This window comes from Bactrocera dorsalis, chromosome 3 (genome assembly GCF_023373825.1).
Source record: "Bactrocera dorsalis isolate Fly_Bdor chromosome 3, ASM2337382v1, whole genome shotgun sequence".
Lineage (NCBI taxonomy): Eukaryota > Metazoa > Arthropoda > Insecta > Diptera > Tephritidae > Bactrocera > Bactrocera dorsalis.
The window spans coordinates 3,194,206-3,209,625 of record NC_064305.1 but is presented as its reverse complement, the minus strand read 5'-3'; the positions used below and the strand labels follow the sequence as shown (position 1 = coordinate 3,209,625).

The following is a 15,420-nucleotide window of genomic DNA, read 5'->3' as shown; positions in this document are numbered from 1 at the left end:
TAATTATAGTGCAGTTTTGATGTTTTAAGCTCTTGCGTTGTGTCTTTGGAAAGTGAGCGCTCGCATAAGTTGGACTTCGGGCAGAACAGAGCATATTCATATAGACGGCAAGCCATAATTATCGAAACTAGAGCGATTTTGTGATACATGGTGCCCTGTTTGTGAATATGTGTTAGTGGGTGGAGTCAATGTCATGGTGATTTGATTATTGTTTTTTACTTCTTATATGTTTTTTTTTGAAAATGATTTAGAAAAATGTCAAATCTGAAGTAATTTTTAGAGATCCTTTCACTTTTGAGGTGTATTAGTGTTATAGTCGTACTTCATTTCAGAAATCTTCACCTGATTCCACATTCATTTGAAACACAGAAGTGATTGATTGTGATCTTCAGTGTCTGCAAGCAAAGTGTTATCCTAATCCTAGTAAAATGCTGAAGCAATTTGAAGTTCAAAATGTCAAAAGATCACAAAAAATCACATAAGTAGCAAATACTATTGAAGACGATAAGCTATTGTCTAAGCTCAGAAGCAAAAACTTCAAGGAAGCTCTTGGTTAGCTAACTACTTCCACCTTCCAGTTCAAGGAAGCTCTAGGTAAGCCAGCTTCGTCTCCGTTCCAGTTGGTAAGGTGTGCTGCTTAAATCTTAGTCTTGAAAAAGGACGTGGCAAAATGATTTTACCTCTTTTTCTTAGCATGGACGTTAGACCATATCCGGTTTGAGCCATTAAAACTAAGAAAAGGTGAACTCGTTTGAAACCTAGAATCACTGTAATCTTAGTAAGTTACCGCAGAAATTGAGACCAAAAATTTTTAGACGACTGACCGGCGCCAGCCACAAAAGTTCCAGCTGTTAAATGGTAAACCACTAAAAGACAGTAAACATCTGATTGGTTTCTAGTCTGAAATTGGAGAACCTTTTCTTGCAACCTTAGTCGTGAGAAAGCCGAAGCAAAATGATTTTGTTCGTCGTCAAAATGTCTGTTCGCATACTCGTTAGACCATATCCGGTTTGAGCCTCTGAAGCTATGAATAGGGGGACTCTTTTGAAGTCAAGAAGCACTGGACCTTTTGTGAGTTACCGCAGATCTTAAGATGAAAATTTATTGACGACTCACCTGCGCCACCCAAGCTCATAAGAGTCTCAGCCGTCCAGTAGTAAACTGCTAGAAGACAGTGAAGATCAGGTTAGTTTCCTGTCTGAATTGTACGAGTAGAACCTTTTCTTGCCAACTAGTCAGCAAAAGCAAAAAAATGTTACTACCACTGAATTATTCTTTACACAACGTGGCAACGATTTCTCTTTTCACATTATGCAATCAAATTGTAATTCGTAACAAAACTTTTGCGTTTGAAATTTGTTTACAAACTTTTTCATATTTTTTTCAAAATTTGTGGTCGTTTTCTGAAAAAACTTGCGAAGTGTGTCTCGATTTTATTATGATTTTGTATCCCGAATATCATTACGATGGCGATTGTGGTGTAGCGAAGTTTTTTATGCGGCTCTCCGGTTGGGTCTTCAATGCATTTGTGCTTGCAGAGCTACCAAAGGGTTATGTTGAGAATGGTGATTTCGGCCCGCGTGTTGCAAAATATGATTGGTTAGAGTTGCTGGCGAAGTTTCCATTGCTGATCGTACTATTGGTCATTGCGGCGTTAACGACGCTTTTTTGGTGAGCAAATTTGGGATTTTTATGGAAAAGTATTGGATTACGAAAAAGTTTGTGTAAAGCCTCTATATAAAGGCCACTCCGAATTACTTCGAAAATTTCAAATATTTATTAGCAATTTTTAGAATAGTTCGGCACTTAGTAGTAACATTAAACAGTAATCATCAATATCCGAAAATATAAATTTGCTTCTTTTTCTTATTATTTATTAGAGAAAATTTATCATTTTCATACAAAAATACTTATTTGTAAAAAATTTGGTATAAAACTTCAGTATACAGGCAAATAACTGACTCCGAATTACTCCGAAAGTTTCTAACTCATTTTAAAATAGTTTTGCAAGGAAGTAATAGCACCTAGTCGTTGTATTAAGCAATAACAATAGTTTTACAGTATTCCGAAAATGTCCGAAAATTTGTATATTGGCTGATTTTTAAAGTAATAATAATTTCACTATCGGATTTATTTTTTTTTGTGATTCATTTTTTAGGCTCTTTTGGCTGTGCTGTACTGTCAGGGGTCTACAAAAATCTGCAAAGAAGCGACATCGTTGCTGTCTTTACTTCAACACGTTCCTGTTGTTGCTTTTATTGTTGCCACTGGCGTACGTATTTTATATTAATTTGTATAGTATATCGTGCTTTAATAAAACATTTATCTTACAGCATTGGCTTGTATTTGACTTTTCGTACGAATTTTTTACTACGCAGAAGCAAAGATGATTCTAAAATTTTTAGGGATACAGCCAAATCAGCATTAGATGATGAGGATGCAAATTTTATGAATCAGGCGGTATATGAAGCTAATCCCACACCGATTTCTATAGAAATGAACAAAGTGATAACGGACGGTAAGTTTTTAACAAGCAAGGACAAAGAGTTCAGAGGTCAAACAATCTTCGTTGCGGCAAAATTCTGCCCAGTTGACAGTCCAAGGCCGGATGACAGTCCGGGTCCGTTTCGGTTACGTAGACCCAACTGTCGTAGGAACGGATGATCTATATCGTCTTTATAAGTGTATATGATTTAAACATAAAAAATACTTCAATTTTTAATTTCCCTCCAGAATTCGCCGATTGGCAGCAGACAATAGCCCAGACCGGGCAGATAAATTTTGAAAAACTTAAATATTTATATAGTAATAGAGACTTTTATTTAACTGCTCTGCAATCACTGAGAGATTACGCTTATGAGTTGGTAATACTCGGCATAGAAATGGATGATCGTAAGTAAATTATATAAGTAGTGATTCGTCTACGTTAGATGCAGATTGAGCACGTCCTTGTGTCATTCACGATAGCATAATTTTATGAGCTTTCACTTTTTCACTCACAAAACAATGAATGCCTATAGTTCTCACACAGTTTATGATATATTTGAGATCTACTATTTATTTTTTCCTATTCAATTTTACAGTACTTCGCACAGTTGTGCGAGAAGCCTTCGCATTTCTACAAGCAAATGTCAAAAATACGTCCTTAGTAGAAAACAAAATGCTGCAAAGAGAGCGCATAAACGTGTGGCACGTAAGTGAAAAGATTTTCAGTGAGAAAGCATTTGAGTTTTAACTAAAATTATGCCAAATTTTTGTATGGAAAATAGTTAAATTCAGTCTATACGCAATACTCACACTCATATGAATACTTGGAGTACCTATTGAAGGCATATGAGAATCTCTCACTCCTGCAAAAGTCTATAGCGGAGAGCACACTGAGTGCAGATAAGAGTGAAAATGGTTTATTCGTGCGTAAGTTTCAACAAAGTACTGAAGTATATCAATTTATGCTACATTCTCATACTTATTTGTTACTAATTTGTTAGCGCCCACTTTACGACAGCTTCCAAGGACATACATGGACTACAGATCATCTACGGAACACCCACAAATCCTGAATCCCATTCTGTATCTAGCGATGGCTATGTTTTTTGTGACAGCTGCCGTGAGTATATAGAAGTCAAATATTCTAAAATTGCTTCAAAGGTTTTACTCACCACAGCTTGCTTACATTTTACTAATGGCACTCGGTTTCGGAATTTGCCGTTACTATGCGCGTGCGAATTGTATGCTTAAAATGTGTGTATACTTTATGAATACTGTCTTTAATGACTACTAACCCTTGTCTTTTTCTCTTCCAGCTTTTTTTTCCTCAACATATTGACCATACCTGTACTAGCCTTTCTAACAGTCTTACATTTCCTGCCCGCCATGGTATTGCATACGGGAATTTGTCACGAGAATGATCTTCGGTAGGGTTGATATTACTTTATAATCATTATTTCGATATAAATTCAAGCTTTGCCTTCCTTTATTTTCGTCAACTCAAAGGGGAAGCTCTTATCGCATCGCTGAGTCCTGGCGCTGCGATCCAGTCAATAATATCGTTGCCAACGGAGTTTACGACTATGAATATGCGGACCTGTCGAGCACTGAGCAAATGCGAGATAATATTTTACCGAAAGTCGAACGCATGCTACCAAAGCATATTATTTATCAAGACAATTACACGAATAACTACCAAGTTATGGTGGAATTCCCTCAAAAGAAGTGGTACGAAATTGACGTGCAAGGTCTCATAACTAACGAAGACTATACGAGCTACGCAGGTTACGTAAAAGAGTACACCAAAAAGAATACAACCGGCGCGGACATATTTTCATGCAAACTAAAATCTATACCAAATGGCGTCAGGACAGACTTGTATGCTAAAACATTTGTACCTAACGCTACAGAACTGTACGAAGTGCTAACCAAGCTCAAGCAACATGCACAGCCTAAGGGTTACGAGAATTTTACAAAACTTTTGGAGAGTGCTCAAAGTGAGTTGGTTGTCTTCGAAAAGTTGTATGTGCTGTCGAAAGATAAATTCTTGACTACATTGAGCGAAAAGCTGGATAAAAAGTTGAAAACTCTACAGAATCGGCCAGTAGCCTGCTATCGCGGTCAACGTAGTGCGATGAATGAGTCTTCAAATTGCGGTTGTCTAGAAGATTTGCTGGTAAGCGATTTCGCCAGTAAAGTTATTAGCTGAAATACTAGTAGCTTTTTTCAATTTTTTTTCAGATGCTCTACGCTATCGGCAGTGCCTTGTTAGTTTTCACATTATTTTTCACTATGCTACTTAGCCTGTTGCTGTACAAACTCTACAAACGCGGGCCACCGATATTTGCTTGTCCCCAACCACCAAAACCAGATGGTTGCTTGTGTGCGCCAGTAGCAGTAAGTGGATCGCCATGTGTGCAAACTGCAGGAACTGCTGTACAATCTACGACAGATGGCAGAGATTGTGCTCTCCCCCAAACGGGCGTGAACTGTGGTGGAGCGCATGCCGGTACACCTCTCATTAATACCGTAAACTTTATACCGCCAGTGATGGGCGCCTTTGGCTGTCAACAGAATCTTCCAATGATATATCCAACAAACTTTCAACAGAGTTCACCACAGATGTGTGCAGGAACTAGTCAACGAAATCCACCACAAATGTGTGCAGGAACTTGTCAACGAAATCCACCAGAGATGCGTGCAACAAGTGGTCAACGGAGCACAACACAGATGTGTGGAACAAGCTGTCAACGGAGCTCAACACATATGTGCAGTAGCAGTCGAAAAGATAGCGTTATTTTGCCCTTGCCATGTCGTAGCAGAACGCAAACGAATTGCGTCGGTGCGGAAGCGCAATTGGTAGGTGGTGGCAGAACAAATGACAAAACAGTAACCGTAATGGTTTTTCAAGGACCCAAGGATCGTCAGCCGTTGGTCACATATCCACCGCCGCCAAAATTGGAAAAGAAATAATTATGAAATTTTGTGTAAAAACACTTTTTTTATATTTAAAATAAAGAGCTTTCAAAAGCTTTGAAGCAAACTTCACAAAATGACTTTCAATGGTAAGAAAAGTTAGGTTTAATGTTTCTGTTAGGTCAGATCCTATATCATTCGAACCGTGACAACAATTATCGGAGCATAAGTCGACACTCCTGCTGAACTAGGTAAGGGTAGGTTAAACTGGTAGATCAATAAGCCTCGCATATAACAGTTTTGGTGCTTAGCGATACCAGATGGAGGTCGGTTCATAGGTCTAAGAGAAGTAGTCATCTTTTAGGATGCCTGCGCTCGACCCGAATTTTAACACACTCCGCGGCTTCACTACCGAGAGCTCCTCCAGTGTATCTTATCGTGGGAACCCCAGATGCTTACAGCATAGACTAGTCAATACGGAACCAGGGCACAAGAGATGCTTCATTGTTTCCCTTGGTCCCTGCCCAGTATTCTCGATCTGTCAGCCCCATTCCACTGAAATAACCGATATCAAATTGGTGAAACGATCTCCCATTCCTTGAACTTAAATATCCACAAAACTCTGACACAAGGTTTGACAGCTCCCAAGAAAACATCATACTATATATTATTTTAAGTAATATATGTCATACTAATGTTAATTTTTTTTTCGGAATTATACGTTCCATTTTGCTATTCGACCGTAAATCTGTAAGTCCTGAATAGGGTTGGCTCTCCAGGAAGGAAGATCGAAATTCAGTGTACCAATATTTACGATAACCACAGTATTTGTTATTGCCGAACAAGTCATTAATATATTCCTTTCATAACAAACCGTCAAATAGTTACTTCAAATATTTTCTACTATGAACTTTCAGTTCCCTAAAAAATTGCTTGTGTTTTGAAAATTCCATCGTTTTTTTTTCAAAGAAACGTTACGTAAACCTAAAATTCAACCTAGTTTTGGAAGGAACTAATTCCAAGAACCATTTAAATACCGAAATTTCCAAATTGTGTGTAAATATCCAGTCGCCAATAATGAAATTATCCGAATTTAAAACATTACCCGTTGTGCCCTACACCAGCGTGGACATCTGTGGCCTGCCCTTCTCGATACAGGCTATCATACAGGCTTTTGCGACCAAAGAAGCATTAAGCCTGCCACGAAGTCTCACACAAGGCATGTATCAAAAAACTGGCTCAGTTTAGAGCTTTGCCTTCTAACTCGTATGCGTTTACAGAATACATGAACTGCTCAGGCTTGGGCTACAAACTGCTTAGTAACGATTGGCGTGATTATGTTGAAGAATTTCCTTGGTTGATTGGGATACTCATTTATACAGCGCTACTGCCAATTTTGTGTCTCATCTGGTGCATCTTTCAATTTCGGCCAAAGAGAAAACGACGCTTTGAAAGACCACCCGTGCCTTCTTGGCGCTATATACTGTCGACTTTGCTATTTTTACTGAAAATACTTTACAGGTGCGTGTTCCTTGCTCCTTAATTTACTGAATTTATTTCATAAACGCTTGTCTTGAGCTTAGCTTCTTTATATGGTTCACTTATACCTCGTATCAAAACCATCCGACAAGAAGCTATCGCGAACCAGACAGTAATGTTAATATGGTGAAAATGCTCTACGATCAGACTTTAGATGTCATCGATCATATATCCACGGAAAACATCGAAGTCGTGCAAGAGTTCATGAAGAAGTTGGCTGACGGTAAGTACAGGTAGTTCCAAAGCAATACAGCGCAGTCTCAAGTTTTAGTCTAAACATTACTTTCAGAAATGATAACCAGTCTCAACTCATCAGCGCCGGAAATAGTAAAGAACCCCGCTGGTAGTATGCTTATGGACATCTACTCAGACAGTGTAGCCATGCAGCCAATCTTAAAGGAAATGCGGAAGGATATGCAGAGCCTACTTGCAGATATTATGCAGCTAACAGACCGTAAGTTCGAGCAATAAAGCTAAGATATTTTTGTACTATTATGAATTCTTGCAGTCACGAAATTTCTCCATCGGAATACTACGACATTGTTGCTTATGAACAATATCTCGGACCCAACTTATGTGAATCTTGTTGCCAATGAGCTCAGCGGGAATGAGCACAAAATTGTTACGGTAAATATAAACTTAAATTCTTGCCTAAACAGACTCAAATTGGGAAAGAGTACGCGCTTCTATAAATATTTATCTTTCAATGGAACGGTTATTTTGTCGCTCTTTCTCTCTCTCTCTTCTCTCTTATCTTTCTATTCTTCTTTCTTTATTCGGTCTTCTATTTTCTCGCTGCTCAGTTACTCAATATCGAGCGTGTATTATCCAACATAGAAGACATTGTTGAAATGTCAATGGAGTTGCCAAGTATGTCGCAAGCTTTCTCGAAAAGCTTAAAGGACCAACACAGTTATTACAGATCGGTTTTCACGAATAAGTGGGCGGAAAAAGGTGAATTAACTATTTCGTAAAAACACGAGTCAGTCTTTATATTTTATGCACGTATTTCAGTAAATGAAATGAATGCCAATTATTTGGAAATTATCAAGGCAGTGAAGAAACTTCGTTCGGAAGTACCACGAGATGTTATGATACATTTACCGAATGATATATATTCATATCAATTGTTTTTTCTAATCATCGCTATAATGGTGAGTATAACAAACGTGGTGAAAACTGTGGTGAAATTCTTCAGTATCTATATAGTAAAATTACAATAATCTCACAGATATCTGTGCTGTGTTGGATGCAACTCTGTTATGCTATGTATCATGCGGTCTTTATGCGCTTCAAAAAGAGAAAATATATTCTAGTGAGGTGAGTAAGATTGTTTCGACTTAGTAGAAATATATTCTAGTCAGGTGAGTACAATTGTTTAGTTTTAGTGCCGAGCAATACCAGGCTAACAGTTTAACAAATTTTTATTCCTGAAAAAACGAAGTCTAAAAAATCGGTCCCTTATATTCTTAACACCAACACTGTTTAAAACTTTAAACTTGAAAATGCATTTACCCCTTTTACTCATTTCATTGCAGTATCGTTATTTTCATCTGCATTACGTCCATAATACTCTGTCTAATAGCAAGTCTGAGCTTCTTTCTGGGCGCATCGTTTTTCAATTTCAGGCAAGATACGTAAGTAACTCTCAGATAAAGCTAAATAAGAGAGCACTTACGTGTTTAATTTCTCTTAAAAGCACCACACTCGACAACCCTTGCGGTTTGAGCTCCAAATCTTATTGCGACTCTCAAAATAAAATACTCACTCTGCTCGCTGAGAGCGCTTTTGGCCCAGATGCAGAGACATACAAAGCTATGCAACTTCAAAACCAGCGTACTTTCGAGGCACTACGTGCGGCCTTACCTAGCGTCGCGGGCATTTCGAATATACTGCAAATGCTGCAGTATGCAGATTTCAGCGGAACTGTCTTCAATTCGGGCGACATGTTTAATGTTGTAAAACAAGAGATGAATATGGAGAATTGGTATGCGGCCTGTGAGCAGCTGAGCACGCACGTACCCACTGTTGTTGAGGCAACACCGGACAATGAAACTGCGTATTACGAGCGGATGCTGGCCTGCAACTTGCATCTAATGAAAACGCAGGTCTTTGAAACGTTGATTGCGAAGCATATAGTTGAAAATGTGAATGGACTAGCGAAACATGCGGAACGCCTTGCCGCCAAAATGCCGGCGGTAAATTTGAGCACTCTCCTACGTAAGAGTCTCAGCGAGATGCGTATTTTACATGATTACTTCGAGTTGGAGTTTAAGGAATTGCTCGATATTGAAATGAGGCAACTGCTAATGGATTTTGATTTGGAAATGATGTTATATACGAGTCATGTCGCCTTTATGCCAACTTGTAGTGACTTCAAACTATCAAGTGTTGGTATACCGCGACAGCTGTACGAATGCATCGAGAGTTGTTTGGTAAAGTATGCACTTATCACAATTTAGCAGGTAATAAACGTAACCGTTGTTACAGCACGGTTTCTGGATTGGCGCTTTCAGCATACTCATACTACTCTTACCGATACTGATCATCTGTATGCTGCTCGAATACCTCTACGACAGATATCCTTATTCGACGCAAAGCGGTGCTAGTAGTAGGTAAGTGAGGACTTAAAATTTCCTACAAATATTAATGCCATTTCCACCCGTACTCAACAGATCGTCACCACCCGATGACACTGCAACGCCTACCAGCAGCACAACGGCCGTCAGTGAGGCTGCGCCAGACAATGAACCCGTAAACGAAACAGTAGACGAACCGAGTCAGCCTAAAAGTAATTGGCGAGATAAATTTGGCGCGCGGCTCAGAAACGCACATGTTACCTTTAAGACACCATCAACGTCTAGCGATGCGAATAAGGGGTCAGGTGCTCAGCGTTCCAGCACGGCGAAGATCAGAGATTTAATTTATTCGATTTTGAGTTCGGCGCCGACGGTGGCACCAACAGTAGAGCCCAAAGTAAGCGGTGGTACGGCTACAACATCCGAGGAGTCCAGCGAGACTGAGCTTGCTTAACTAAAAAATTGGATTTTTTCTTGTTTTAAACCTGAATGTGCACTTATTCTTATATGGTATATATTCTAAAATAAATTTGAAATTGCTTATGTGTTTCAAGTATACCAACAATCATGAAACATTTTCTCAAACTTTGGTCAAACCGAAGACTCAATCCGAAAAATTTTTGTTCTCTTGCTAAGTTTTTTTGAAGTCACTGTAGAAGAATCCGGATATGTACTTACTCGTGTAAGCTACATTTTCTTAAATAAATTACGTCAAATTACTTATGTGTTTCAATTCTTCTTTTGTATTTTTTTTTTTCTTGTATATCCAATCATAAAACCTTTTCCAAAACTTTGGTCCAACCGAAGACTCAAACCGAAAAACTGTTCACTCTCTCACTAAGTATTTCTGAAGTCTCTGTAGAGTAAAAAGACAACACTTTTGAAATTTATTTTCTAAACTCTCCAAGTCTCCATATCAAATCAAATCTTCACATTGTCAAAACGATTTTTCAAATATGAAAAAAAATTGTTAGATTCGTAAAAAAATAATTTTACTAAATTTCGCGTTGAAAGTTATTTATTATAGAAAAGCTTAAAAAACATCGTGTTAAATTTAAGAAAATAGAAAAATATAAAATCTGTTTTGGAAAGTGCCGCGCACTGAGCGCCTTAAATTATTAATGAATTTAACCAGCGACGCCTTTCAGTGCCCACTGCCCGAAATCGTGGGTCAAATTGTCAATGCGTCAACGTCTTTTTACTCCATGCGCATACCGCGAGAGTTAATGGAAGGTTTGTTAAAAAAGTTACTGGATATGTATGTGTGTATAACGCACAATGAATAACGCTTCTCACACACTCTCCATATGCCGCAGGATATTTTGACTGTCATGGCTTCGCGCGTCTGCTCCTCCATGCGGATTGGCAAAATCAGTTGCACGAGTTTCCCGCTTTAATCGGATTTCTTTGCACCTCCATAATTATGACTGTACTAGGGTATGTATGAAAGTTGAATTTCTTAATATTGTGTCCAAATAAAACTCCTTTTCCCAGCCTGACTTGGTTCCTTTACGAGTGCGTGCATCAGAAAACTTATCGTGCCGAAAATGCGTTTGAGCGTTACTTGCGTTTAGCGCTGTCGATTACAATCTTCTTTCTGGTTTTGCCATATATGTATGTGACATCTTCCATTGCTTTTCAATTTCAAATTAACTTACAGTTTCTATTTTTATTATTTTTATTGCGCAGCTTCTTTCTGTGGCTTGCATTTGAGTCTTATAGCTCAACAGAAACTATACACAACGGCACTGATGATGCTAATGCTGAAAACTTACGTCTTAGCGGTTTCTTCGAAAAGTATATACCACCGCTCCAAGTTGAACCATTGTCCGCGCAACATCTAGATCTTATCAGAAACGAAGTGAAGAATTTCTCAAAGCGTAAGCATAATTTTCCGAATACTAAATACCAAATTATTTTAATTATTGTTTATTTCTTCCACCTTTAGATTTAGCTGCACAAGCAGAGATCGTTGCTCCGAAGGTCATACAAAAGGGGGAACGCAGTATTTTGGGAAAACTATCCGTTAAAAGTCTGGATCTGCTGCCGCTCATACAAAAAATGCAGGCGGAGCTTCATAATCTTATAGCGGACGTCATGCAACTAAGTGATCGTAAGTGAAGATCATTAGAAACTAGACTTGTAGAAACTAGTTTATTCATACATTAAACCACAAACTGTTTGTCGTTACTATCTTGTCTGTGAAGTCGACAAACCCTTGAGGTATCTTCTTCTTCTTTAGTGGTTTACGTGGTTATAGCCGAGATTACAACAACACGCCAGTCGTTGTTCCTTTTCGCTGTTTGACGCCACTTTGAGATTCCAAGTATTGTCGAATCGTTTTCCACCTGGTCTTTCCTAGAGAGTGGAGGTTTTCCTCGTCCTCTGCTTCCCCCGGGAGGTACTGCACCAATACTTCAGAGCTGGAGCGTTTTCATCCATTCGGATGACATGATCTAGCCAGCGCAGCCGCTGTCTCTTAATTCGCTGGACTATGTCAATGTCGTCATATATTTCGTGCAGTTCATAGTTCCATCGAATGCGATACTCACCCCTGCCAATGCGCAAAGGACTATAAATTTCCTCAAAATCTTTCTATCCAAAACTCGTAAAGTCGACGCATCAGATGTTGTCATCGTCCATGCCTTTGCGCATGTAGCAGTATGGAAATAATGAGTGACTTATAGAGTTTTGTCTTTGTTTATCGAGAAGTATATCCCTTCTTAACTGGCTACTCAGTCCGAAGTAGCATCAAAAGCGGGTCTCTTATCCGAGGATGTATTGATCGTTTCGTTTAGGGTATTTTTTACATGGAGGGCCCCAAACCAAGCGCACAACTCTGGAGAAGAATGATTCGCCTTCTCACTTTAGCTCACCTTCAAATGGATGTTTTTATGCTACTTGAGTCATATGTAAAAGAATCGTTTTTGGCCACTTCCAAATAAATGGCGCTCAAAGAATTTTCCTCACTTACGTCAGATCTGTTACTGTAGCATAAGATCGCTTCGACTTTTTGTAGAGAACCTACCTCTTTTGTTCTAAGTAATCTTACAACTGCTTTCCTTTCTCTTCTCTAGATACCCGTTTGTTCTATCGTAACATCACAGCATTACTGGATTTGCAGTACGTAAATTTCAATGATTATTCTACGCTGCTGTTCAACGAATTTGAGGCAAATGAACAACAGATTGTGATGGTAATGAACAAATATTGCTCTGAAAGTCTATTATTATATTTCGGACCCTCGAAAACACAGAATTTTAAGTAGAAGAGTTTTCATGACGGAAAACACTCGATTATCTTACATTGCCAACCAGAGCGATAATTCTTCGAGTAGATATTTTCCAAATTTTCCATTTAGTTTGTTCCCCACTTAACCACATTTAGTTCAATTAAAGATAACATAACTTTAACTTAACCAAAAATGTCTGGATCCATTGATCCACATTGAAATCTAACATAAACCCATTTCAAGATATCTGAAATGATGACAATAATTCCTAACTTCGCTTATTCTACTTGGTCGAACTTAATCCACCCTAATATCATATAAGAAACCTCTAGATTTAGATCAAATTATAATAAACGGATCAGTTTTCCTTAAATTAGAATATTTGTATATCAATATTACTAATTATTAATTATTTCATTTCTCTCCTAGCTCCTGAACATCAATAACACTTTAGTAAAACTCTTAGAATTGGTCCTTTTCGCTTCAACTCTGAACGATATGCGTGAAAACCTAACAACTAATATGTACACTGAGTTTGACATACTCGGAAAATACCTGAATGCAACCGTGACAAGGAAGAGTAAGTATCATAGGTACCTAATATTTCTGCTCAAACATAAATTTCCGTTTTATACTTAGCGCTGGAGTACACCGCACTCGATGAGAAAAAGTTCGCAGAACTAGCACGTCTTCATCGTGCGACGAGCACAAACGCAGACTTCTTTTTGTCACCCAACTTGAGTCACCTGGAACTGGTCTATGGCATTGTGGCTACTCTAATACTCACTTTACTCTGCGTATACCTTGGAGATTTTGTAATTGGCGTAAGAAATCGCACCTTCACCCGGTATTTGTTGATGAGGTAGGTGAATCCGGGCGAGTAAGAGACACAGCTGCCCGCAGTTAGGTTGATTGGCTCTACTTTGGCCTTCTCTTTGTTTATCTTTCAGCATCATTACTATTATTTCTGTTAGTTTGATACTCCTCTGCTTGTTTGCAATCTGGCACTTTCTGCATGGCGTTGTCTATTACAATTTCCACAGAGAAATGTGAGTGTTCAAGATATCTATGGTTCAAATATAAATCTATTTTATGTTTCAGCAATGAAAATGAAGATTTCTGCAATGCAAGTCAATTCCATTACTGTAGCTTGCATAATCAGGTGCGTTCTATTGGACCCGCACAGGATGCTCTAAGACTCTCACTCACTACCTGTTCCATAAACGATTTTTGTAGCCATATATACGACTACAACAACAAACCAGAAACACAACTATGGACTCAAGAGCTCAACCAGCAATTGCCTTTTTTCGAACAGATCTTCCGATCTGGCGCCATGTTCGAAGTTGCGCGGCAGGAGCTGAACTTGGAAAACTGGTATGAATTATACAATACATTGCACAACTATAACATCGCTGAGTCAAGCCCGGAGAACAGTAATACCCAGCAGAAAATGCTCACTTGCCACTTGCATACGATTAGAGATTACATTTTCGAACAACTCTTCAAACGCAACATTGTTGCAAGCATAGTCAAGCTGACGCAACAGTCTGCGAATCTGCGTACTCATTTACCGGGCAACAATCTAACGCGACTCATTAAGCGTGTGTTACGTGAGGCACAGGAGTTGTCCGATTTCTGTCGTACGCTCGAGAATCTGCTACAGGAAAAGATCGAAAATATTAGTGAGTTGCTAGCGCGTGAGCTGATGAGCCAAGTTGCACCGCTGTTTGAGCAGTTTCCACGCTGTGAAGATTTGCGTTTCGCCAGTTTGGGCGTATCACGTGAAATGTACGAGTGCATCGAGGGCTCACTGGTGAGATTCTGGCATGTTGCATGCAATATTTTATTAGTTAAACTTGCTTACAGCATGGTTTTCACATCGCCGCCTTTGGCATACTGATCATTCTCTTCATCGTACTACTCCTCTGCATTTGCTTGGTGATGCTCTATGAGAAGCAAGCAGCGATCGGTGTCATTCGTAGCTCAAGTTTACTCGGGTGGGTTTATGAAAAAATAATGTAAAAAAATTTTGTGATTCAACTAAATTATTGTTTATAGAATGCGTTTACGCGAATATGCCGCGTCTGACAACTCTCCCGGCTCATGGGCAAATCAAGCAGACTCTGGTGGCAGAAAGATCTTTGTAAAACGCCCTACACGCGTTAGGTTTTTAGAACCACCTAAAATAAAGCGTCGGCGGCGGCGGTAATATTTTGCGATGGCAGAGGTAGGAAGGAAGTGGCTCTCGAAAGGAGTTCCATACGTCACGGAGGTAGTTTAAAGCAGAGTAAATGGTTTTAATAGCTACGTTTAGGGCTATGGAAAAGAAAAGTTCGCTTTAATAAAAATCAACTCTTTTAAATGTATTTTGTAAAACTGTTTTGTAATTCGATTTTGGAATTAAATGTATTGTCTTTAAATAAACCAAGGAATGTAATATAACTGGCGTACCGCTCCATATTTATTCCATAAACAGAAAGCTATGGTTATTCCGTTATGCTTAGATCTACACCTTTCCTAACAGAGTTGAGGGTGTGTGTATTCCAGCATAGACCAATTTCGAATCATTGACTGAGATAGGAAGGTTAGGGATGTTCTGAGATAAGGGCTCTTCGAAATTCGTCTACACAGGATTACTTTTCTTTCACTAACACTAAATAATCT

The 15,420-nt window shown here is 38.8% G+C and overlaps 3 protein-coding genes across 5 annotated transcripts; all 3 read left to right on the top strand.

Annotated features, from left to right (window-relative positions):
- Positions 1-1,307: 1,307 nt before the first annotated feature.
- On the top strand, positions 1,308-5,523 carry LOC105230142 (uncharacterized). The gene is made up of 11 exons (XM_011210744.4): positions 1,308-1,671; positions 2,159-2,272; positions 2,334-2,518; positions 2,734-2,892; positions 3,084-3,193; positions 3,270-3,414; positions 3,489-3,607; positions 3,665-3,741; positions 3,804-3,914; positions 3,994-4,663; positions 4,729-5,523. Exons 1-11 carry the CDS (start codon positions 1,439-1,441, stop codon positions 5,458-5,460), a joined length of 2,655 nt encoding a protein of 884 aa, XP_011209046.3. The 5' UTR covers positions 1,308-1,438; the 3' UTR covers positions 5,461-5,523.
- Positions 5,524-6,302: 779 nt separating this feature from the next.
- Positions 6,303-10,088, top strand: LOC105230143 (uncharacterized). 2 transcript variants are annotated; one of them, XM_011210747.4, is made up of 12 exons: positions 6,303-6,622; positions 6,684-6,924; positions 6,987-7,165; positions 7,232-7,396; positions 7,451-7,569; positions 7,746-7,896; positions 7,957-8,096; positions 8,174-8,262; positions 8,481-8,579; positions 8,642-9,377; positions 9,433-9,553; positions 9,618-9,851. In XM_011210747.4, exons 1-12 carry the CDS (start codon positions 6,481-6,483, stop codon positions 9,698-9,700), a joined length of 2,265 nt encoding a protein of 754 aa, XP_011209049.2. In that variant the 5' UTR covers positions 6,303-6,480; the 3' UTR covers positions 9,701-9,851. The 2 variants fall into 2 exon arrangements, with proteins under 2 accessions (XP_011209049.2, XP_011209048.2); XM_011210746.4 differs by having other exon boundaries at positions 6,304-6,622; positions 9,433-9,557; positions 9,618-10,088.
- Positions 10,089-10,449: 361 nt separating this feature from the next.
- On the top strand, positions 10,450-15,080 carry LOC105230144 (uncharacterized). Of its 2 annotated transcripts, none has more exons than XM_011210748.4 (12): positions 10,450-10,754; positions 10,838-10,958; positions 11,016-11,135; positions 11,211-11,401; positions 11,470-11,634; positions 12,599-12,717; positions 13,183-13,333; positions 13,393-13,615; positions 13,704-13,802; positions 13,855-14,569; positions 14,623-14,753; positions 14,815-15,080. In XM_011210748.4, exons 1-12 carry the CDS (start codon positions 10,643-10,645, stop codon positions 14,963-14,965), a joined length of 2,298 nt encoding a protein of 765 aa, XP_011209050.2. In that variant the 5' UTR covers positions 10,450-10,642; the 3' UTR covers positions 14,966-15,080. The 2 variants fall into 2 exon arrangements, with proteins under 2 accessions (XP_011209050.2, XP_011209051.2); XM_011210749.4 differs by having other exon boundaries at positions 10,450-10,779.
- Positions 15,081-15,420: the final 340 nt, after the last annotated feature.

Excerpts from the sequence above, each read along its gene's own strand:
- LOC105230143 (XM_011210746.4), top strand. The coding sequence starts at position 6,481 with ATGAAATTATCCGAATTTAAAACATTACCCGTTGTGCCCTACACCAGC. Across the intron at positions 8,097-8,173 it reads TTCTAATCATCGCTATAATG|ATATCTGTGCTGTGTTGGAT; the intron begins GTGAGTATAACA and ends ATAATCTCACAG. Across the intron at positions 8,263-8,480 it reads AGAAAATATATTCTAGTGAG|TATCGTTATTTTCATCTGCA; the intron begins GTGAGTAAGATT and ends ATTTCATTGCAG.
- LOC105230144 (XM_011210748.4), top strand. The coding sequence starts at position 10,643 with ATGAATTTAACCAGCGACGCCTTTCAGTGCCCACTGCCCGAAATCGTG. Across the intron at positions 10,755-10,837 it reads ACCGCGAGAGTTAATGGAAG|GATATTTTGACTGTCATGGC; the intron begins GTTTGTTAAAAA and ends CATATGCCGCAG. Across the intron at positions 11,402-11,469 it reads AGTGAAGAATTTCTCAAAGC|ATTTAGCTGCACAAGCAGAG; the intron begins GTAAGCATAATT and ends TTCCACCTTTAG.
- LOC105230142 (XM_011210744.4), top strand. The coding sequence starts at position 1,439 with ATGATTTTGTATCCCGAATATCATTACGATGGCGATTGTGGTGTAGCG. Across the intron at positions 1,672-2,158 it reads GCGTTAACGACGCTTTTTTG|GCTCTTTTGGCTGTGCTGTA; the intron begins GTGAGCAAATTT and ends TTCATTTTTTAG. Across the intron at positions 2,273-2,333 it reads CTTTTATTGTTGCCACTGGC|CATTGGCTTGTATTTGACTT; the intron begins GTACGTATTTTA and ends TTTATCTTACAG.